We start from the raw sequence: 19,634 nt of genomic DNA, 5'->3' as shown, positions 1-19,634 counted from the left end.
GATAGGAGTAGGACTTGAAAGCATTTTCCTAAGATATCCTGGTAACAGTTTTGGCAACAGGAGCTACTAAAGGAATACATTCATTTAAAAATACTTTTTCTAAAACAGCAACTTTCAAAGATTTATGGTTTATAGCACAGTTCAATGAGGCAACTAGCTCCATCAAGCATTTCTCTCTGCTTTCCACCAACGAAAATACAGAAAACGAAGGTGCTGATGGCTAAAACTGCCTTCAAAATATAATTTAATCAGAGGATGCCGGTGAGATTACCTAGAACACAAACATTATATAGAATGCCTTTAATCTGCTATTATCTCTTCCTTTATGAGAATATGTATTAGGAGCACGGCTCAGTTCCCCCAAATGTGTTGATTTTTCCTCAAAATCAAAACAAACTATCCAGTATTTATTCTCATTTTTTCCTGTGTCAGATAATAAATTGCTAAGGGTGACGCAAACATGCATAAGGCACAAGCACTGTCAAGGAGTTTAAAGCTTAACTGGGGAGATGAGGGATCTGAAAATTACCAAAAACATTTCAAGAGTTAAACAGTAAAGATGGCTTAAGGACTATCTTTAAGATCTAGTCTAAGGTAACGTCAGAAAAATAGAATGGGTATTAAGGAGGACACGTACTGCATGGAGCACTGGGTGTTATATGAAAACAATGAATCATGGAACACTACATCAAAAACTAATGATGACTAACAAAATAAAATATAAATAAATAAATAAAAATAAAATAAAAAAATTGAATGTCACTTATATAATGTTCTTTTTTAAAATTTTTAAAAGGATTTTATTTATTTGAGAGAGAGAAAGAAAGCGTGCATGTGAGAGCAGGGAGAGGAGCAGAGCAGAGGGAAATGGACAAGTAGACTCCACGCTGAGCGCAGAGCCCCATGTGGGGCTCGATCTCATGACCCTGAGATCATGACCTGAGCCGAAATCAAGAGTCGGACACTCAACTGACTGAGCCACCCAGGTGCCCCTATATAATTTTCAATATAGAATTTAAAAAATATTTATAACACTTAAAAAAATTTTATAACAGTTACAAAAATAACAGTCATGTCCCTCACTAGTCTTGACCCTGGCCTTAGACTTGAGACTTAGACTTTCTGAGAACTGGAGACAACAAAGTAAGGGGAAATATTTGGGCCCACTCATCCTACTTTTCTTTCCTTTCTCTCCCTGCAAAGGCAATTTTTAAATTAAAATAAATATATATTGTGTAGGTATAAAGCACCGAATTTCAAATTGGACTCACATAAATCATAGATTCTTACCTAGTACCGATCTTCACTAATGAGTTGAAGGCATAGATAAAACATTCTTTCCCTGGAGGACCCTGAAATCAGCAGACACATGTTTCCAAAATAGCCCTGGTGTTTCACGTTATGATACATTCTGGTTTTGTGTTAACAGAAAAGTCTTCATTACTCACAAATCCATACATTCCAGGTTTATTTACGATACGTAAAATAGCCGGACCATGTATATCCTGCTAAAAACATTGGATACGTAGGACTTTCAGGTATCCTTCTGCTAGTTCAGATGCCATTAATGAGATTTACAAGGAGGTCTGGGAGGTCATTAGCATGTTTATAAGGTGGTCTGTTGAGTTGAGGTTGTTCATACCCCCTCACCACCCCTAGGGAATGAGTCACAGGCCTACTTTTCATACCCTTTCCTTCACTCCCCTCCTCAGCCCCTTGCCGCTCCTCCTCTCCTCTCTTGCTCTCACTCTCCTCCCTCTAGCTATAAAGATATTTACACTTTGAACTTTTGCTTACACCTATGATGCCTGGCCCCTCCTGCTCCATCTAGAGTTCATTCTTTTTTGGTGGGATTTTTTTTTTTTTTCTGGCAAAAAAGTTCCTGTAGTACTGAAAGAAGTGAGATTGAGGAAGAAGCATTAACCTGGCCTTGTATCTGATAAAGCACTTCTTTTTCTGGATTAGTACAGGGTGACTGTATATTCAGACAGAGATTTTTCTTAATCTATAGGAAATCTAAATTATTCTTTATCTTTGAAAACATATTAATTGCCCCCACTGGTTTGGTGATTTTAAGTCATTATAGGAGAAAGTGTATGAGATACTTCTTTCCCACCATGTAGTTATGATAATAAAACTCGAGAGATATCACTCTGCAATAAGGTGAGATCTTCTACATGCAATACATGGGCTGACCCAATGCTCAATGCCTAGGGAAGCCATAACTTATGGCCAGAGGCCATATGTATTTGCCTTGTAAGGCAAGAACCATAGGCCTAGGATTTATGGGAAAGATGAGACTTCCTTTGTTGCCAGAAGGAGGGGATAGTGTCAAATTCAAGGATGTGCCCTAGTGTTGAAAAGGCTCCCGAAGAGCTGTTCTAGTCCACCTGAGCTGACCATGTCCTAACCTCTCAAAAGTCTTAGAATTGGGAATATGAGGAGAAACACATTCCATGGCATCTATCAGGTTACTGTTTTGGCCATACCCTCATCTTAGTGAAGCCCTGATGGAGGTGGCAGGATGTGACTCGGAAATTCTTGGCTTTCTCAGCTTCCATGGAGGTAGGATCAAGGTGGAGCAGGTATTGGCTTCATTTTATTTCTTCTTGCTCTTTATTGCCAAAAGTAGCAAAGAGAAAATAAGGTCTCTGCAAGAGCATAGTGGAAGAAGCTAATTGGGCAGGTAAGCCAAGGAAAAACCACGAGCAATGCAGGGAAGGCCTACAGAGGAGCGCAAGTGGTACCCAAGATGGCAGCCACACAGTGGTGGTCTGGCCATGCTTGGTTACACTAAGGGCCAGTTTTTAACCAACAATACTAGGAAGCTGAAACAGCTGGGAGCAACAAGTGAGGTTTATGTTTACTATTATTTTTTAAATCTCAATTCTCTACCCCTTTATTCAATGTTTTTTCTCCCAACCCTCAACAGCCCTATCACTAAATATGTCTCCTCTTGCATCTTGTGTGTCCCCGATAAGCTGGCCTCTGCCCTTAGGAGCCAGCAACCACCTCCTCTCCGACTTTACCGTACCTAGGCAGGGAGCTTCATGCAACTCTGATCCTTTGGAGCATGCATGTGGGCAGTGAGGCTAAGGACTGTGGGAGTCCTAGACAGAGGGTAAGCTGGGGGGAAGCCAGCTGATGTCATAGGGTTGGTGAGAAAGGTGCAAAGCCATGTCATTATTAGTGTGACTTAAGCCACCAACCTCTCTGACTCTCAGCTATGTCCTCTTTACTGGATAATAATTGACAGTCTTATCTTCATAAATGGGGAAGATACAACTAGTCTATCACTTAACACTTAGTAGGCACACATTAAACTGTGCTTTTTAAAAAAAATATTTATTTATTTTAGAGTGGGGGAGAGAGAGAGCATGAGCAGGTTGGGGGGCAGAGGGAGAGAAGAGAGAGAATCTCAAGCAGACTCCCCACTGAGCATGGAGCCTGATGCGGGGCTTGATCCCAAGACCATGAGATCTCATGACCTGAGCTGAAATCAAGAGTCGGACATTCAACTGACTGAGCCACCCAGGTGCCCCTACACTTTGCTTTTCATCCTGTCTAGATTATATGGACTGTAACTTCATAGAAAGCTCAAGTCTAAGGGAAAGTGACCAAACCTAAAGGAAACAACAACAAAAAATTCCTTCTAAAACAGCAGAGAAGTAAGTTAAAAATTACTCTTTGTGCTGACTATCTGACATGCAGTGGCTTTGGGGACCAAGATGGATGTGGATAAGCTGAGAAAGAAAAACAGAAAAAGCAATTGAAAATTTCAGAAGGAGAAGGAAAGCTTCTCCGTTTCATCTACCCGGGAGTTAATGATAACACAAAAGACATGATCATTTGCTCAATGCTGACAGTGGGCTCAGCCTCATATAGGACCTGTTCTTAAGAGCTTTCCAGGCTGCTGAAAGCAGAGATTTTTTTTCTCTCTTGTACAGGGGTTTTAAAATTTTGCAATGTGACAACACTGATTTATACAATGTGCTCAATTTATTTTTTTAGAAGAAGAAACTGCATGTGTGTGTGTGCACACGAACGTTCTCCCAGAAAGAATTCCTTCTCCTTACCCACTGTTCTACTCCCGAATTCCACCCCTCCTGACTCCCCCACCTCGCCCCCCAGTCCCCTGGAACAAAGAAGGGGAAGACTGAATGGGATTTGGAGTTTTCCTGCTGAGAAAGGGACATTTTCTACAACCAGGTCAGTGTTCAAAGGGCTAATGCTCTAAGGAAATTATCCAAAGGGGAGAGGCAGTTCAAGGTTATTAAGTTATTTTCAAATGTCTTGGCTGCTGCTGACCTTTGTGAAGGCAACAGGATGCTGCTTCCCAGGGGGACAGGATATGAAGCAATTAGAGAAGCCTAGGAGAGGCTCAGGAATGTTTGGGAATTCACACATACCCCAAATTATGTGGAACTCCAAAAATGAAAATAAACTAATTTGATCAAGGACATATTTGCATCCTAGAAAATATTCTAAACATGTAGCTAATACTGGATGTATCTGTGGAAGTGTTTTCCTACAAATCCAACACTCAGTATTTAGTAGTTGTCAATTAGTCTTCAACGGACTTTCAGAGAAGAGAAGGAAAGCTAATTAATAATAACCCTTATGTGCCAGAAAGTAGAGGGTGTGAGGTTAAGCAAATTTGTCCAGTAACAGAGTCAGAGTATGATAAAGCTGGGCTTCCAACACAGCTTGATCTGAAGTGACAGCCTGTTTTTTTCTACTACACGATTATGGAAGCAAGTGCATGTTTAAGAATGTTCGAAAAAGAAAAGGAAGGAATAGCTGGAATGATTTACTTTTCTTCTTTTGGGACAACAGATCTAAATATATATATATATATATATATATTTATATATTTAAGATTTATTTATTTGAGAGAGAGAGAATGAGAGAGCACATGAGAGGGGGGAGGGTCAGAGGGAGAAGCAGACTCCCTGCAGAGCAGGGAGCCCGATGCGGGACTCGATCCAAGGACTCCAGGATCATGACCTGAGCCGAAGGCAGTCGCTTAACCAACTGAGGCCACCCAGGCGCCCTGGACCTAAATATATTTTATACACACTCTCACATTCCCAAAAGTGCCACAAATGAGTCAGGGGACTCTTATGTTGTACCTATGTAATACAATAGAGTTTTTGGCCTGTATTCAACATTCTATTTTAGTTGCCACGTATATGTATCTTTGTATCCATGCTGCCAACTTTAAGCATTACCCATACCACACAGAATGTTACAAAAATCTTCTTTAAAATAAAAACTTATCAATGCTGTTCTCTTAAGATTCAGGGGCTACTAGATCTCAGCCCAAAAAGTAGGTCCTGTATACAAATGCTTAGTGAACACAGTGGTTGATCAATTTAAATCTCTACTGACCTACTAGAAAACCAAGAATAGGAAAAACAAAAAACAAAAAACAACAACAAAAAAACCCAGTTCTATTGAAACAAAGAAAGCCAGAACTCAGAGTGGTCTTAGGCATTAAGCTAGTTCTGCTTCCTTACTGTTGATGGGGAAACTCAGTCCCAGATGGACTCAGTTATAACCCAAATCATATTGTTAGATAAACACAGAACAGAATCGAGATCTCAGGATTTGGTATATACCATTCAGACTCGCATGCTAAGGATTTTCTCCTAGGTACCGGCTATAGGAGACATGATTAACTCCATAAGAGACTCAGCGTGCTTTCTATGATTAAAGTTGATGTCTAGAGGATATAAGAGACCCATTCAGGTGGGACATCTAAATTGATACACAGATGCTAGAAGATTTTCTGAAGGTAAAAGTAGTCAGCAAAGTGCAAGGCATGAGGAATTACTGGTGTACATTCCTTCCTTCATTCACATATCTACTGAGCACGTGCTATGTCGGGGAGGCTCTGTGTGAGAAAAGAGACAAAGCGCCTATCCTCATGGAGTCTGTTATTTCAGTCAATGTTATATGTTTTTTTTAAAATTTTTTATTTTTATTTTTAAAGATTTTTATTTATTTATTTGACAGAGAGAGATAGCGAGAGCAGGAACACAAGCAGGGGGAGTGGGAGAGGGAGAAGCAGGCTTCCTGCCGAGCAGGGAGCCCGATGTGGGACTCGATCCCAGGACCCTGGGATCATGACCTGAGCCGAAGGCAGACGCTTAACGACTGAGCCACCCAGGCGCCCAGTCAATGTTATATGTTACAGCTTATGCAACTTTCAGTAAAGAGGGCTGTGAGATTTTTTTATGAACCTTTGAGACGCGGAAGATACCAACATTTTCATCTACCCACAAGGTCTACAAAACCAAAGGCCAGACTCGGCACTCCACAGCCCAATGGTGTCGCATTCAATCTCTTCCAGTTAACATCTTAAACTGAGTTGTTTTCATGATTATATCATCAATTATTCATTACTGACTATTCCTTCATTGTGGTTGCAGAGCTTAATGAGACTCGGCTAATGTGACCTTTGGAACCATCAAACTGTGGAGGAGAAAGCCCAGCAGAGAAGACTGACCTCTGGGTTATCTTTGTGTACTAAAGCCTTTTGAAAAGTCAGAGCACCAGGCTTTTGGCAGCGATTTCACAAATTTAATTACCCACAGATATTCACCAGTATCCTCAAAGATTGACAGCTGAAATTAGACAGCTGATTCTGTTACATCCACTCCCTATTATCAATGGTGCTAAACAGTAAAGTGAAAAAAAGGTTTAATATTGTTTGTCCTTTATCCTGAGAAGACTGATGGCACAGTAAGAATTCTCAAGGGTGATCTGAAGATCCATTTTCATTCCTCTGGAAAACTGTTAAGAACAATTTTTATTTCCAAGTCAGTATTCATAAAACCAGAGAATGTCAGGGCTGGAAATGACATGTGGTATCATGTGATTCAGCCCCCTTAGACGACGGATGAAGAAACTGAGGCCCAGAGACTGTAAGTGATTCACCTGTGGGCAAATAGCTAGTTGAGGGGTACCTGGCTGGCTCAGTCGGTACAGTGTGTGACTCCTGATCTCAGGGTTGTGAGTTCGAGCCCACACCGGGTGTAGACATTACTTAAATAAATAAAACTTAAAAAAATAGCTGATTGATAGTTAGGCTGAAATTACACTTCAAGTCTTCTGATGCCTGCTCTATCTACTCATTTCATAGGGCATATACCTCTGCCAATCTTAACCAATGTTTAAACGGAATGTGAGAAGATCAGTATCATTCCTAGAACAGTGAGGTATCAGGAATGAGACCTAGGGGAATATTTTCTTTTCTTTTTTTTAAGATTTATTTATTTATTTATTTATTTGAGAGAGCGAGAATGAGAGAGAGTACATGAGAGGGGGGAGGGTCAGAGGGAGAAGCAGGCTCCCCGCTGAGCAGGGAGCCCAAAGCGGGACTCAATCCCGGGACTCCAGGATCATGACCTGAGCCGAAGGCAGTCGCCTAACCAACTGAGCCACCCAAGTGCCCCAGGGGAATATTTTCTAAGTTGGATATCATAATCCAGTGTTCTTTATAATAAGAGCCCTTCTCATTCTCAGAAAATGTATCCACAGCAAACCAGCGAACACAGGTACTTAGCACAGTGGTCGCTGTTAAACCTGAGATGTAGCCGAGGCGCCTGGGTGGCTCAGTTGGTTAAGCGACTGCCTTCGGCTCAGGTCATGATCCCAGAGTCCTGGGATCGAGTCCCACATCGGGCTCCCGGCTCAGCGGGGAGCCTGCTTCTCCCTCTGACCCTATCCCCTCTCATGCTGTTTCTCTCTCTCTCTCAAATAAATAAATAAATAAAATCTTTAAAAAAAAAAACAAAAAAAACCAAAAAAACCTGAGACGTAGCCAACTGCTCCTTCCTCTCTCTATAAATACAGGTACTGAAATAGTGAGCGATAACTCAAAGGAACAAATAAACTCACCCAAACTTGAATCAGAGCAACTCCTGGCACAAAGAATAGGGAGCTGGAGCAAGAACAAGGGCAAGATATGCTTTAAATGTGGTATGGGGAGTGGATCTGGAATCTGGAAAACCGCCCAGAAAATAGTAATCAAGGCCCTATGGTACAGAGGAAGGTGGTGTCAAAACTCAGATGCTACTGGAGGTAGGGAGCATGGGCACTTACAGTTAGAGCACGACTCAGCAATTTAATTGAGAATAGAGCAACAGGATGCAAGAAGACACAAACCCCGAAAGGGACGTCTAAGGCAGATGGCCACAATTCCATGCAGTGTCAAATACTGGAACCAGTGGAGCCGCAGGAATGGTAGCCATAGAGGACGGGAGAGTCAGGACCTCAAGCAGCCACTGTGGCAACAGACACCGTAACAGTAATAAGAAATGTTGCCCGGAGCGACTGCTGGCTTCAGTCAAGGAGGTTTTATATTGCATTTGGCTAAGCGGGAATCACCAGAGAGTTGTGAGCAGCTCACATGCAGTAGGTGGCTGCAGAAACACGCCTGGGATTGAGGGCAGAGAGAAGGGCAGATCAAGGTCATTTGACACCATCTACAGCAATGTGGACAACATCCCAAATGACCCGCAGGAAAAGAGAGACACTCCTGTGGACCTGAGCTGCTTCCTGAGCAAGGCATGTAAAAAAGAGCTGAACAGTTAGCATATTCCCCGGAACCCCATTTTTCATTCTCCCATGAAGTGCTTCAGAGATAATGAGACAGGGAACCTGCTGGAATGCCTTCCTGGTGATCGAGTCAGCAGGTTTCCTACTGGGTTTCAGTAGTGAATGCCTCCCGGTTTTTTAGCCACGGCAGCGTCTTTGAGAGGGGAAAGGACCAGCTTGTCTGAAACCCAAAGCCTTCCTGGGGGCCAGCTGGCAGAAACAGAAGGGCAAACACTTGAGCCGGTATTACAGAAAAGTAGCAGCAAAGCAACCTCCGGCCAGAACTAATATAGGGAGAACAAGCTGTGACCTCAATCGGTTTCTCCATCTCTCACCAATGGGAGACGGCAAAGAGCGTTTACTTTCCTCACAAGCGAGCCGAGAGTAGAGACAATGCTAACAGATGTAATAACCAATATTTGGGCCGTCCCAGTCACGACATCCCAAGGAAGATGTAACAGAACTGGAAGAGATCCAGGGAAAAGCAGCTAAGATGATCAAGGGGAATACTTATCTTTCATTCAAGGACAGGCTAAGAACCTAAAAAGGATTAGAGCTTCTCAGACTGGGAAGATGAAAATGAAAAGGGGGTTGTAAGGGGATGTGAGATTAAAGTCTACTTTGGTAAATACCATTGTATTCACTGAATTCCGCAGCCCTTAATGGGGGCCATCCCTTGAGGTTCAAAAATGTACAGTGAAGAGAAACTGCAATATACCTTTATTTCTTTACACTGAAATCAGCAGATTCATGGGACTCAATCTTCTGAAGACAAGGTTGAAGAGGAGAATGGAGGAAGTAAGAAACCGCTGGATAAACTCAATGCCAACTGATTTACGGTGGACTATTAAGAAATGGTCAGGATGCATCCTAATTTTTTAAGATGGAAATTACTAGGTTAACTGACGAACAGCCACTGGTGTCTGCATCTGGGACGGAGTTCTTGGCTAGTTGCCCTACTGGTCTGACCCAGTGTGCTATTTCTTATGCTCTTATTATGTCATCTATGCAGGAACATACTGCATGCAAGTTTGGGATTCCTAAATTCTTTTGACAGTCCAGAACACAGAAGAATAATTTTCTAACTCATTAAGAAAGCAAGAGAGTCCCAGCTCTTGGCTCCGTTCGGTTTACCCATATGGGAGTATGCAACATAAAAAGGTGAAAGAAATCCTAACAGAATGCAGCAGCTGGTTAAAGGCTATTATATTGAAATTTTCATGAGTTTGACAGTAGGCCAGAAAACTACAAAATGGCAGAGAGTGGAAAAGGCAGTTGTAACAGGCTGAACATTGTTGGTGATTATTTTTTCAGGGGCAATGAAAGCTGTAATCAAATAACCTGAAAGAGACACTGGCAGGAATAAGAGAGTCCCCAGGGAGAGAGAATATGAAAACTGTAACAATGATGAATGCTATGGACTAATAAACTAGACAAACATGTAGTTTGAAGTATCAAAATCAAGATTCTTAGCATCATATGAAAAGCTGGTGTCAGGATGCAGGCATAAACACTGTCTGATTTGCAAGCTAGAGCAGAAGATGCTGGTAATGACTTACAACCTCAAGCACGAGTGCACAACTCAACAACTAACTGGAATGGGGTTACTGGTGCAGAAACCTCTGGTTATTTAGGTGATCAGTTTATCCCAGCATTGAAAAGGAAAAATTATTAAGTATTGAAAAAAAAAGATCCAGAGGGGGCGCCTGGGGGGCACAGGCAGTTAAGCATCCGACCCTTGGTTTCAGCTCAGGTCTGATCTCAGGGTCCTGAGATCAAGCCCCATGTCGGGCTCTGTGCTCAGTGTCAAGTCTGCTTAGGTTTCTCTCTCCCTCTTCCTCTGCCCCTCCCTGCCCATGCACATGCATGCACTCTCTCTCTCTAAAATAAATGAACAAATCTTAAAAAAAAGAAAGATCCAGAGAAGACATCTGGCTTTGTGCCTGGAAATGTGTGCTTAAAACTCTTGAATGCAAGTTGAGACAAGGTAACAAAGAGGAAGGACAAGGTGGGGACTGGTTGAAGTAATGTCATTATAAACTTATTAGTATTGTTATTTGTGGATAAATAAGGCATCTCGAATTACAAATAGCATTAGCCAGTGCATGAAGTCCACTGAACCTTGTACATCAAAGTAATTTGCTATGAAAAGAATCTTTTAGACAACAGTAATATGTAATAATAAATCACAAATGACACTAGTCATCTGTTTGTTGACAATGTATATTTTCTGAACACATGTTCTCCCTAATTAGCTTAACATTTTAGAGGTATATTTGAGAAATTCTATTATCTCTAATTTCAAATAGATTATAATTTTTAGAAATACATGATCTCCAGAAAGTTTCAGAGGTATTTTTGAGCAGTTATGTAATTCCTCGTTCCTAGAAACGGACTCCTTCAGAGGGTTTGAGGTCTCCAGACTCCCCTTTCTACTGATTTCTTGTCTATTGCTCTATGTCTCTTACTAGTAAATCAGGCAGAATGATAGCCCTAAATTAAACATCAAGATTTGAGCTTTTTAAATGGTTACCTGGAGAAACTGGAGTGGGTTTAGGGAGCATATCTGCAGCTAATTAAACAGTGGAAAAACAGAATTCGTATGCTTTTTTAAAATAAGAATTTATATTATGTTAATGATTAAAATAAAGAATTTTAAAAATAAAGATAAACTTCTTGAAAAGCTGAGATCTTAAGTTTTTGGACTTGGGCAAGACCATTCAATGAGTCACACTCATTGATTCTTAGAGCTATGAAGCCCTTAGATAATCACCAAATCCAACTTCTTATTTTATGAATGAGACACCAAGGTCTGCACAGGTTAAGTGACTTGCCCAAGGCCACACCATCAACTCATGACAGAGCCAGGACCAGAAATCAAGTTTTCTTGTTTCCTGATCTGTGCCCTTATCAACACTGCCACCACGATCTTCAAGTCGGTGAAGGAACACCGGAAAAGAGGGGGACAGAGAGAGGGTAGCTGCTCTCTGATACCACCAAGGAGCAGCAAGAGACTAGTTATGGGGGTGGTTTTCTTTAATTTGTCTCCTTTTTATTTTTGGACTGAATTCATGTTCATTGCCACACAGCAATGATCTGGGATCTTTTGCAGTGGGTGTAACATCAGGGAGAAGATAAATATTTAGGCAAAGAATATTGGCGGGGGGGGGGGGAATGCTAAGAGTCCCCGTGAGATATTTAATAAGCCCCCAACAGGAATAATCTGGAGAATAATGGCTTGAAGATGTTTTGGGTTCTCAGGTGGTCCTCCAACCTTGGCTATAAAAGAAGAGTCTTTGTCTAGTAAAGACCATCTCTTCATCTATCAGAAAGAATTGGATAAAGTGAGAGATTTATAAACAGGTTGAAGGAGTAGCAGGTTCCAAAAATCTTAGGTCCCCAAAATTTATGATGACCAAGACACTGGAGGTGACTGGGAGGAGCTTGAATTAAGTGTTCCTCAAAATATCCAGTGGATGTAAAGCCATACAGTGCGTGTCTAAATCAACTTATCATTTAATAACACAGGTGATTTAAAATAGGTATTAAAATATGTAGAGTGACTGAATTAATAATTACACAGAATGAAAATACTACAATACAATAAAAGAAGAAAAATAAAAAGCAGGATCGAAGCAAATTGAAGGAGAATGTTTAAAGGTAAGAGATACCTTGCCTGGAAAAATTTAATAAGACAAAGCTTTCCTAAAGGATGTATTTCTCCTTGAAGAGTCCAAAGAGTTCCCTCACCCCCATTCTTCTGGGTTAACACAATTGAGGCACGCAATCTAATTTCTGGAGAACCGTGGTAATGAAGATCTAGGATTGCTGATATTGCTTTAGACCTGAATTATGAAGAATTGATCAGCAGTCGAAGAACAGAAAGTGACCTGATAAAACATGGGAGGCCGAAACAATGGGAACACGTGCAGTATTTTTAGTCAGACTCATGAAAGAAGCAGGTTCAAAGACTTTAGTTGGTACCGAAGATTATTTCATGAAGCCGACGAAATTAAATTGTTGAGACAGCGGATTCAAAGTGAAATTGAAGTTGAACTCTATTGCACCATCAATGGAAACTGTTAAGGTATCATCATGACTCCATATCCTCCCTCCTCTCCCTTCCACGTTGACCCGATGTATCATAATTTGTATTTCATGCAGCATCCCGTGGAAGGTGCTTCTAAGCACCTGTATTCCTTTGACTGACATAAATGGCCCCAGAAAACAGTATCATTCTGTTGTCATTATGTGAAAAATGCTGAGTGCTATGTATCGAGAATGAACACTCAGCTCCACACATCCGGGCCCACCTCTGACTGCCTTTTGGGTACGTGAACTATTTATTCACCTAAAACACTCTGTGTACATTGAGCTGCAGAAAGCATCCATCTTTGCTGAAAAAGAAATGTGGGCAAACCCCCAAATAAATGAAACTGTCCTTATAAATATTCACTCCCACTATCAGTAATATTATCTGCAGCTTTTTGTTCGAGTGTGGAAAATCCACTCCACCCCCAATCACAAAACACAACATATATGCTGCGTCAAATGGGTTTTTCCTAAAGGCAGCTCCCTATTGCATCAGCACATTTGCAGTGGTAATTTTAGCATGAGTTGACTAGCCAAGCTTCCTCGTGGAATGAAGAACTAGGTATTGTAGGCCAGGTTAACGTCACATTTCAGAAATACATTCACTTGTGAATATGCAGATTAGCCACAATAAATGCCCTTTTAGGAATGTGATGCTTCGGACTTACTTGATATAGTAGGGCACTTTGTTTGGTGAGATGGCTCTCTCCCAGGGACCCTGGACAGAAGCTGAAAGAGAGGGGGAAAAAAAAGGCAAGGAGGTTAAGCTCACCACAAACAGGAAAGACAACATTAATCTCCAGAATTACAATTTTACACTGATATTGGTCTGTTTGCTCAGTTGCCCATGAAGACAGGACGGATTAACCTGCTGTTCTGAAGTTTCTGTCCTAATCTAAGTGAAATTGAACTCATTCAGGCACAAAGATAAATGCAAAGGAGAAAAAAAAAAAACCTTTCCACCGCTAAACCTATAGAACAGATAAGAAATGGAATGAGTCGACTGACGGGTTTTCTCTTATGTGTCTCCATTGGGTGCTTTTCTTATAACACTTCCTGTTGCTGCTTCTCAATATCTTTTACTATTTGATTGACTGGGTTTTATTAGTTTAGCAGCTGAAACATCCTTGCGTGATAGAGTTACATTCTAAGTTATTGAAGCTAAAGCACTACACTTATCATTCTGATATGCTTGTTTGCGTCTTTGTTTGGTTTAAACAGAATCCAATCTCATTGACCAATAATATGCTTAATTGGTGCCACAAAATATCAGCTGACCAGCACGATCTTATTGGAAAAAAACAACGAAAAGCGAGAGAATGGCACCTGATACCAGAGTATAATAAAACTTTTGTGATGAGTGATGAATCCTATAGGTGAAATTAAATTTCACATACTGGGAATTTGTTTTATAATGACCATATTGTCTATTAGTCAAATCAATCATCTTTAAACTGTGTTTTAAATGCTTAAATTGTCCAGGTTTTTTCCTTTCCCAGAGATGAGCTCTAAAAACACCTTTTATATACTGTTTAATCTGATGGGTTTTTTCTTTCTTTAAGACAAAATAATCATGTTAGGATGCACTATACCATTTCCTCAAGAATAAAATCTTCCTCCTGAAAAGAATTTTTACGAAACTGGAGTTTTAAGAGATAAAGAGTATCATCGGAATACAAATATAAGAAGCATGCTTGTTAACATTTAGCAATTTTATGCGTATATCCATTTTTTCCCTGAATTTTCATCCTGCTTATAATTTGCAGCCCAGCTGATGCTGACCATTATTTCCTCCTATGAAAAGCCTCCTTCTAAATTAGTCTCACAGTAAATTCACTCTACACTATATTGAGATGTAAGAAAACGTCAAAGCTAATATATCCTTGACTACACTGTATAATATGAAAGAACAGTTTCTAATAAAAGTTAACTTCATCCACTGCCAGACAATTTAAGCGTAATGAAACTACAGATTCTTTGTTTTATACAAAATAATAGAGGGATCGAATCACCTAACCTTCAACCAGACACACTGCTTTGTACCTTGGTGATGTGTCTTTTAAAAGATAGAGGACATGGATTTGTATTTAGCTGCTAATTAGGCCTTTTCATTTTGGCAGACAGATTTTTAATATGGGGAAAAAAAGACATTTATCTGCTGTTTTGAAGTAGTCCCTCACATTCGGTGTTCTTCTATTCCTGCCCTCTCTGCCTTTCTCATTATCTGCCCTACTCTCCTTTTGTCTGTTTTTCTTCGCTAGGACACAGCCTTCTCGCCCTGATAAGGCGATAAAGGAAGTGAGATCTGATTTGAGAACTTAGGCTGGACTCCCTGACCCACCTGGGCAGAGTCGGATGTTACAGAAACCTAAAAACCCAAGCCCTCTCTAGGAGGAAACAGTGTAGAGAGCCAGAAATCCTAGCTCCTGCCTGCTCAGCACACCCCCCCCCTCTTAAAACCAAAATGGATTGCAGAAGGAAGAAGAGAATTTCCCAGAGCATCTGATCCAGTTCTCACCAGCTGTACTGCCCAGTCTATGAACGCCTAAACTGAGAAACAACTGCTATTCTTTCCTTAGAGGTGTCTATGGGCTGAACCCCACTCTTTCTGTCATTATTCCTTTCCAGTTCTTTATCAGTTTAATGGTCCAGAAGTCATTTCTGATTTGGAGGATGCTGGGGAATGTCCTCTGATAGCAGAAGAGTCCATTTGCATTTCCTATAATATATCTAGGTAACTGTCAGAGAGAAGTGTGCTTGGAGAGGTCTACTGGCTGCCTAGTTGGCTCAAGTGGGGGCGGGGGCTGCCTGAATGGAGCAACCTTCAAGCAGAAAATCTAGCAAGAGACAAGAAAAGCAGCGGTGCCCAGCTGAGCTAATGGCCACACCTACACTGAACGTCTACACTTGACTTTGCATTGTTAAGCATTAAAAAGAAAAAAAACTCCAATAAAATGCTGGAGGAGTACTCAGAATATGCTTAAACTAAATAGTTGAAAAGATTGCGAAAGAATATTCTAAAAAGTTCTAAGTGCCAGATCGACATGAAACTTTAAGTGTTCATAATTGCGGGTCTCAAGTGTTAATTTTCCATACAGAGTATATGAACTGTATGTAAAAATTGTTGATTTCTTCGTTTTTTAAAATCAGACAAGCCTTTTGTCTTCGTGTGTAGCTATCAAATGAATCCAATGGTGAAGGTCAGTGAATTTTTTTGTGCTGGAAGATGTTTGTTCCCCCTTTGACTCACAGTTTATGAGTCTATGAGTTGTTTAGGTAAACAACTTAGGTTTTGTCATTTGAAACCCTGACATTTAAAAAAAAATTTTTATTATTTTTTTAAATTTTATTTTATTATGTTACATTAGTTACCATACATTACATCATTAGTTTTTGATGTAGTGTTCCATGATTCATTGTTTGCGTATAACACCCAGTGCTCCATTCAATACGTGCCCTCTTTAATACCCATCACCAGGCTAACCCAACCCCCACCCCCTCCCCTCTAGAACCCTCAGTTTGTTTCTCAGAGTCCATAGTCTCTCATGGTTCATCTCCCCCTCCGATTTCCCCCCCTTCATTTTTCCCTTCCTACTATCTTTTTTTTTTTTTTTAACATATAATGTATTATTTGTTTCAGAGGTACAGGTCTGTGATTCAACAGTCTTGCACAATTCACAGCGCTCACCATAGCACATACCCTCCCCAATGTCTATCACCCAGCCACCCCATCCCTCCCACCCCCTACCACTCCAGCAACCCTCTGTTTGTTTCCTGAGATTAAGAATTTCTCATATCCGTGAGATCATATGATACTTGTCTTTCTCTGATTGACTTATTTCGCTTAGCATAATACCCTCTAGTTCCATCCACGTCACTGCAAATGGCAAGATTTCATTTTTTTGATGGCTGCATAATATTCCATTTTATATATACACCACATCTTCTTTATCCATTCATCTGTCAATGGACATCTTGGCTCTTTCCACAGTTTGGCTATTGTGGACATTGCTGCTATAAACATCGGGGTACAGATGCCCCTTCGGATCCCTACATTTGTATCTTTGGGGTAAATACCCAGTAGTGCAATTGCTGGATCATATGGTAGCTCTATTTTCAACTTTTTGAGGAACCTCCATACTGCTTTCCAGAGTGGCTGCACCAGCTTGCATTCCCACCAAAAGTGTAGGAGGGTTCCCCTTTCTCCGCATCCTCGCCACCATCTGTTGTTTCCTGACTTGTTAATTTTAGCCATTCTGACTGGTATGAGGTGGTATCTCATTGAGGAGAAACCCTAACATTTTATACTAAAAAATGTCCTTGATGCAAAAAAATAAAAGGCAACTAACAATGGCCTTTCCCCATTCCTCCCCCGCCCCATCACCACCACAAACACACTGGAACTACTTGCTTTGGAAATAACACTCAATCCAAGGAAGGTTCTATGCGGTTCGATTCAGTGCTCCTTCTCAAGAGACTGTTAAAAGGTTGTTGGCAATTTCACTTGGGGCTACCAGAGGATTCTGGGCTTGCATATATTCAAAAGTTGATCAAACACACGGTAACTCTTGTAAGTGTGTCCCAGAATTATCATTTCATTTCTTGCAGGGGTGCTGACACCAACAACAGCTCTTTCTTATCTCGGTGTACCAGCGGAAACTTGTCATCATTCACCACGCTAGCCTGTGTAATAGACACACACATCTTTTATGTCTGGTGCGTCCATTTTTAGTAGCCCATCAGGGCAGATTTATTAGCAAATAGCTTTTATATGACACTGTGCTATCCTTTGGTATTTTCTTATACAAGATGTTTCTCTAACCACTACATGTAAATCCAAAGTAGCTTTGTGATTCAGATCCTTGAGTGTAAAAATCATGCATTATCATATGGCACCAGCACCCCAGGGGTGGGGGGATTGTCTACTCAATTTAAATAGCAAACTGCACGTGAGTTTATTCATTCCAAAACCAACCTCCAAATTTCCCCTCGCGTTACAGATGCGGTATGTTATTAGGAGCAAGAAAGGGGAGAAGTTCTACCTTCAAATGCTTTTCTTCCCTCGAGGTGACAGCATTCAATATTGTGCCCAAGGTGGTTTTGAAAATCACAGAGGCAACACTGTGTGGGCGAAGTTCTTATTTCAACCATTTTTTTTAATGCACGATGAACAGAATGTGCCAAGCGATGCACCCTGGTGTTAGCCATATTTTAATTGACATGGGGGCCTAACCAGCAAATTGAAAAGAATACTAATGGTATTTAAACCGTGCCAAAAGAGCACTCTCTGGAATTCAGACCCAAGTACATTCACTCATCTTTCTACTTTTCTTCTATTTGGTGGACTTGGCGTTTGAGAACGTAGTTCGGTCAAAAAAACTGGGGGCAGGTTATAAAAATAAATAATACAGCATTCAGTGGAGACTAAATAGAAACCTCACCTATGGGATTAACAAAAAGGTGTAACGGTTTCATGGGTACATTCTAACAAGGAGATCGACTCTAGAGCAATGTTTCTCCATCTTTTTTTTTTTCTGAACCCCCCCCAAGTCCCCCTGCTAAGTATCTTTTTAGATATTTTTTCCTAATCTTCCCCCTCCTTGTCCCCAGTGAAATTTTGATATCACAGATACACTGTATATCTGTTGATGTACTGTATCTGTGCTTTACATAAAAAGAGTAAGATTTTTCGTCCCCCAGGCACCAATTTTTGTCCCTATGGCAGCAATACAGTTCCCACTGAGAATGCTTGATCCAGAAGGGGTGGTGGGGGGAGAAAGGGAAACCTCTTCTGTGCCTGCAACATGACCTCAAGTTGACACTCATCATGACCCGTGAGGTATTATTATTTTCATTTTGCAGATGATCAAACAGTTAAGATCACATGGAATAGTGTGTCTAAGGTTCTAAGTCAGTAAGTATTAGATCCTAATTTTGGTTTATTACTCAAGTCAGATGATTCAGGAAATGGAGAAAGCAAACATGCTGTGTGTCTACTGGGTGCTTCACGCTTCTTAATGTAATCCTCCCAAACACCAGTGGGGTCCCGCTATTCTTTTACTACACATGCAGAAAGTGAGGCTCAGAACAGGTCAGGCAGGCAACTCATGTCATGGCAGCTAGTAAAGGGCACAGCCAGCATTATAACCAAGTCAAGTGTGTCTAGTCTCTGTGCTTTATCATGTGTGGTACGTAACAGGCCATCTATAAGTATTTGCCAAACAACTGAATGAACAAATTCATCTTAAAAAAGAAGATTATGTCTTCTAGTCCAGGTTCTTTACACTCTGATATCTAAATTTACCCTCTACATGATTTCCACCGAATGATTTCCCAGGGGCTGTTGGAACAACTGCACTGATCCTGGAAGGCCTCTTTTGTATTCCCCATAGCTCTAGTGACAATCAGAAAGAGCTTCCTTTTGCCTTCCTGTCCTTTTCCTGCCATCTTTGTGTGTCGTCATGGTGATGCGCACGAATGTCCTGGCAGATGCTCTCAAGAATGTGAACGATGCTGAAGAGAGAGGCAAACGCCAGGTTCTTATTAGGCCGTGCTCCAAAGTCATCGTCCAGTTTCTCACTGTGATGATGAAGCATGGTTGCATCGGTTAATCTGAAATCACCGATAATCACAGAGCTGGGAAAATGGCTGTGAACCTTTGGGGCAGGTGAAACCAGTGTAGAGTGGTCAGCCTCAGATCTGATGTACAAGTCAAAGATCTAGAAAAATGCCAGAATAATCTGCTCCCGCCCCACCAGTTTGGTTTTATTGTCCCGACAACCTCAGCTGGTATCTTGGACCATGAAGAAGCAAGATGAAAACACACAGGAGGGAAAATCCTGGGATTCTTTTTCTAGGGATGTAATACATATGTGCAAATAAAATGCCTCAGTGAAAGAAAGAAAAAGAAAGAAAGAAAGAAAGGAAGAGAGAAAGAA

The 19,634-nt window shown here is 40.9% G+C and overlaps 1 protein-coding gene across 1 annotated transcript in view; it reads right to left on the bottom strand.

The window, feature by feature from the left end:
- DMD (dystrophin) overlaps positions 1-19,634 on the bottom strand; it is a 2,077,064-nt gene that overhangs the window by 186,756 nt on the left and 1,870,674 nt on the right. The window contains exon 62 of the mRNA XM_021677947.1: positions 13,365-13,425. Within this exon, the coding sequence (XP_021533622.1) occupies positions 13,365-13,425 (61 nt within the window). The remainder of the gene's footprint in view (positions 1-13,364; positions 13,426-19,634) is intronic.

Source organism: Neomonachus schauinslandi, chromosome X, assembly GCF_002201575.2.
Source record: "Neomonachus schauinslandi chromosome X, ASM220157v2, whole genome shotgun sequence".
Classification (NCBI taxonomy): Eukaryota; Metazoa; Chordata; class Mammalia; order Carnivora; family Phocidae; genus Neomonachus; species Neomonachus schauinslandi.
The sequence above is the reverse complement of the archived record's forward strand: the minus strand, read 5'-3'. Positions and strand labels throughout refer to the sequence as shown.